The 4,735-nt window shown below is 30.5% G+C and overlaps 1 protein-coding gene across 1 annotated transcript; it reads right to left on the reverse strand.

The window, feature by feature from the left end:
* Positions 1 to 1,734: 1,734 nt before the first annotated feature.
* On the reverse strand, positions 1,735 to 3,550 carry LOC110657147 (aquaporin NIP1-2). Its single transcript, XM_021814234.2, has 5 exons — positions 3,258 to 3,550; positions 2,873 to 3,097; positions 2,502 to 2,699; positions 2,222 to 2,283; positions 1,735 to 2,051 (listed from the first exon to the last, which is right to left on the reverse strand). Exons 1-5 carry the CDS (start codon positions 3,420 to 3,422, stop codon positions 1,841 to 1,843), a joined length of 861 nt encoding a protein of 286 aa, XP_021669926.2. The 5' UTR covers positions 3,423 to 3,550; the 3' UTR covers positions 1,735 to 1,840.
* Positions 3,551 to 4,735: the final 1,185 nt, after the last annotated feature.

Here is a 4,735-nt window from a genome sequence, read left to right on the forward strand (position 1 = left end):
TTTTAAATTTCTATAAGTCAACAAAAATCAAGTGTTTGGATGGCAAGAAAAATTCAACTTTTTAACAATGGCCGCACTATGTTTACCAGAAAAGACATGAATCATGTGAGATGTGATCTCATAAGGGGATGATATTACCATTTTCAGACATGGCTGCAACCATTCTTTTGTATCTTATCCATTTCTTCTTTATCTTTATTTTCTTTATTCAATTGTTTTGAACATTAAGTGGGTTTCCATCTTCATCATTCTCCCAATTTTCACATGTTATAAGCCTTAGGACAAGGAGTTGAATAAAATGTATGGATAAATATATGTTATATTTAAGAAATTGTAAAAACAAAAAAAAAAGTTATTGGTTTAAAATTCAAATTAAAGAATCAACACATAGATTTTAATCCCATGTTCGTAGAATTCTAATATCATATTTGTTTCACTAGTCCACCACATACTTATATAAATAATATAAACTATATAGATTAATTCACAGTTTAGATATATACCTTATTCATAGAAATTAATTGCTATACAAATAAATTAAGCGAGAGTATTTTGAGGATACCAAGAACAAAAGTCAATGCATCATATTTAATGCACACACTTTACACTTTTGTTTATGTTTTTTTTTCTTATCTTTAATAAAGACAGAAACTTGATTAATTATAAAGTCATGACACCTTTTGACAAATAGTTTCATCACTTTTTGTATATAACTATTAAGAAGAGTTATATCTCTTCATGTAATTACATCTTTTAACCAATATATATGACTTTTTGGATTTTGACATCTTTTAGTAATATATATGACTTTTGGAATTTGTCATCTTTTAGCAATATACATGACTTTTCATACAGTTGTACTTAATTTTGGTTTTAAATCTAATAGATGTGGGTTAATCCACGTTAGTAACCTAAATCATATTTTCAACAGTAATAAGTAATCTATAAATTCCTCCACTATAACCCTAAATAAGATTGGTAGTATACGCTAACTCTGAATTAAGGAGCTTCTTCTCACCTAAAAAAAGATTTCAAAAGAGGAAAAAAAAAATCATAATTTGCTAATACATTGATTCTTACTAAATTCCTGAAAGAGTAAAAAGCATGAAAGCTTATTGGATTGTGCCTCTTAGTTCTAGGTGTAGATTCTTTGTAATATTATATTTTATTCTGATTATTATATGTTGTGATAGTTCATGCTGATTGGTTATATATTTTTATTCTTATTATTTTTAGTTCTCAAAAGAGGTAAGGATAGACTCCAACTTGAATCTTGCCAAATTGAAATGTACACCTACTGTTAGACTAAGCCTGTGGATGTGTAATAAATTTTTATTTTAATTTGCTCCAATATAGGAGTGTCACAAGGTAGTAAAGAAAGAAGTGAGAAGAGGAAGAGGAAGAGGAAGGTCTAAGATTATATGTAGGAAAGTATTATCAAAAAGTTTACAAAGTATTATCAAAAAGTTTACAAGTTTTAAATATTAATGTGGTAAACTTAGTATTTAACAAAGTTGAATGGCAAAAAAGTATCTATATAACAGACTCTCAAATAATTTAGAATTAAGACTTAGTTGTTCTTATCATCATCAAATATATTTTTATATCTTAAGACCTTGTCTCAAGTTATCTTCCATGAACACCCCCCTCTACTTCAATTAATTATAAATTATTTGCCACACAGATTAGCATATATATTCACATCAACTCACAAGAAAGTTATTAAGAAAAAAAAGGACAACCATTGGAAATCTTTCCATTGATGATCTGGGAAAATTACAGAAAATCTTTCTAGCTTTACATATGAAATATGGTAGGCCGAAAAAAGATTACTTTCTTATCAAGCACGTCCTGTACTCTTGAGGAATGAAGCACTCTTGGTGATCTCTCTCAGAGGCTTATCTGTATACCTAATCATGTTATACGCCCATGCACCTGCTTGAGCACCAAGAATCGGCGATATAAGATAAACCCATATCCCCTTGTATTGAGATGATACAATTGCAGGCCCCAAGCTTCTTGCTGGGTTCATTGATGCCCCTGAAATTGGCCTGTTTTGCAAAATGACATCGGCAAATCCATCAAAAGGGTATCTATTTTTAAATGTAATTAAATAAATAAATTTATGTTACCCATTTCATCACTAGCCAATGATTTTGGATAATATTGATTAGTGCTTGATTAGATTAAGTATTGTAAGAAAACTCTGTTAGGTTAATACCCTGCAAAAAGCACATTTAGGAGAACTGTAGAACCTACAGCAAGTCCAGCAAGTTCACCAATCTGCATAAACATCAGAATCAAATAATTCAGCAATCACTTTCAACACAATTAAATAATTAAAATTCCAATGAATATGCTAAGAAGTTATCATAGGTCAATAATTTGGTAGCTTAATTAGACATTATATATCCAACTCAATTGGCTTACCACAATATCCTGTATTAAGCTTTTGGATTCTAAATATATAATCAATGATTAGATGAAGAATAATAACTTACAGCTCGGTTATCGGTAGCGACGCCTGATATGATAAACATGAGATAAAATGTGATTATGAACTCAACTACAAAGGATTGCATATCTGATCCAGCTGGCATTGTTCCTGTGAATTGATCTTGCTTCCCTGTAAAAATTAATCGAATTGTTCCAGCTGCTAGTGTTGATCCTATGACTTGACATGCTATATAAGCAGGCACCTACGACATGACCAAATAAGAAAAGGGCAAGAATATCAATACACATATCCATCTTCTCCCTGATCTCAGTTCAACAGCTTAGTTGAAACAGTTTCTTACACCTAAAGGTTTCTTATCATATGTGTATGTGTAGTTTACCTATTTTCAACAGGGTAGTTTGAGTTTGGTTTTACCTCTTTCCAGGGAAATCTCTTGCAGGTGGCAAAGGCAAGAGTGACAGCAGGGTTGAAATGGGCACCAGAGATGTGACCAACAGAGTAAACCAAGACCATCACAGCTAATCCCCAAACTATTGATATTCCTGGAAGTGTCACCTCCTTGTCGAAGTTCAAATTCACCGCCACCGCTGTACATCCGGCGAATATCAAGAAATACGTGCCTACCACCTCAGCTATCAACTGCACATCATTCATCAACGTCAAAATCACATATTTTTCAGTCTTTAATGGCCACACACAGCCTTGAAACTATTCAAGTTTTCATAAGAGGATACATAATTGAACTGATACAATAACCAAGAAAAGAAGTAACACTGAAATTGATAGGGCAATATGTCACCTTTTGAATGAAAGGTACAGAGATGCTTAAGATTGAATCTTCCTTGGTTTTGGAAGCACAAGGTGGACGGTCATTACAAGGTGGAGGAGGATAACAAGGATTATCACCCTCAACATCCAACACAACCCCATGCTTACCATTAGTTCCTGAGATCTCATCAGCCATGACTAGTTCTTTTGTGACTAAAATACACCACACACGATCTGATAACAAGAAAGAGAGCAAATAAGAGAGAAAAAGATATGTATTGCTTAGTTAGATAGCTTTGTAGCCTACCAAGGGTTATGCTAGAAACTAGGGATAAAAAAATGTACTATTTATAAATGCAGAAAGATCCAAAAACAAAGGAAACGGAGAAAGTGAGTTAGACTTTTTCAGAATATGAAAGGGCAGAGATTGACCGAATGCAACCCATCTCTGATTCTTGTTTTTTCTTGGGCTTTTCTTGTTCCTACTGTTTAATGACATGTAACTATTTCTTTTCTTGGAGATATCGTTGAAAAGTGTGGCATTCAAATATGGCACCCACCAGAATTACAGAAAGGAATATGAATGCCCTGCATAAATTCTCGCTCTTCTTTCCACTTAATTCATCTCCCATAGTAATATTTAAAATTGCTTCCGTTAATTTAGTAGTATATGAGTAATGGCATATGGATTAAATTTATCCATGTTTATTGCGTATCAATGGAAATAATTATGTAACTTCAGAGTATTTTTACACTGTTAGCCTTCAATTAATTTTTACAAGAGACTGTATACAAATAAATGATGGAGGCTATTGAAAATTTTCACATTGTTGATAACAATAAATGTAACTTGCTTACAAAGCATCTCTGTACTGAGTCTGTTTTATAAAAAGGAAAAAGAAAAGTTGATAGAATTATAAAGAAGTAAAATTCTTATGACAAAGAAAATTATTATTTTTTTGTTAATCTTTTTCATAAGAAAAGAAAAGGAAGATATTTTTTTTCATTTTAGGAAAAAAAGTGATATGAGAAAATTATTATATTTTTAATGTTATACTTATATTGAATCAATAAAATTGTATTAAAAAAAATAACTATTGAAGAGAGAAAAAGAAGTATTACAGCAAAAACAGAAAAATTAACATTTCCTAATTTAAGAGGAAAACAAAATAGATCAAAATACTCAAATTTCACATTAATCCTCATAATTTTTTTTTAATTTAAAAAAAAATTAAATTTTTTTTTCTTTTTTTTTCTTTAAACAAAATAAAAGAATTACTTTCCCTGCTATTCTTCTCTTCGTTTTCCTCGTAAAACAGGCTCAAAATGTGTCAGGTATTATATTAGTGTTAATAGTTGGTACAATATTAAATTCTTTTTTATAAAATGTGTGAGGGTAGAGATTTAAATTTAATATCTGTTAAATAAGTGATATGTCTTTAATTAATAAATTAAATTAAGTTAGACTAATTAGTTTGTAATATTAAACTTATTTCTTCACATTGCAAT

This window comes from Hevea brasiliensis, chromosome 11, assembly GCF_030052815.1.
Source record: "Hevea brasiliensis isolate MT/VB/25A 57/8 chromosome 11, ASM3005281v1, whole genome shotgun sequence".
NCBI classification, from domain to species: Eukaryota; Viridiplantae; Streptophyta; class Magnoliopsida; order Malpighiales; family Euphorbiaceae; genus Hevea; species Hevea brasiliensis.

Bases quoted from the DNA above. Each gene is read 5' to 3' on its own strand.
- LOC110657147 (XM_021814234.2), bottom strand. From the start codon at position 3,422: ATGGCTGATGAGATCTCAGGAACTAATGGTAAGCATGGGGTTGTGTTG. The intron at 3,098-3,257 runs GTGACATATTGC...AATGATGTGCAG, and splicing joins CTGTACCTTTCATTCAAAAG to TTGATAGCTGAGGTGGTAGG. The intron at 2,052-2,221 runs GTATTAACCTAA...TTTGCAAAACAG, and splicing joins CTAAATGTGCTTTTTGCAGG to GCCAATTTCAGGGGCATCAA.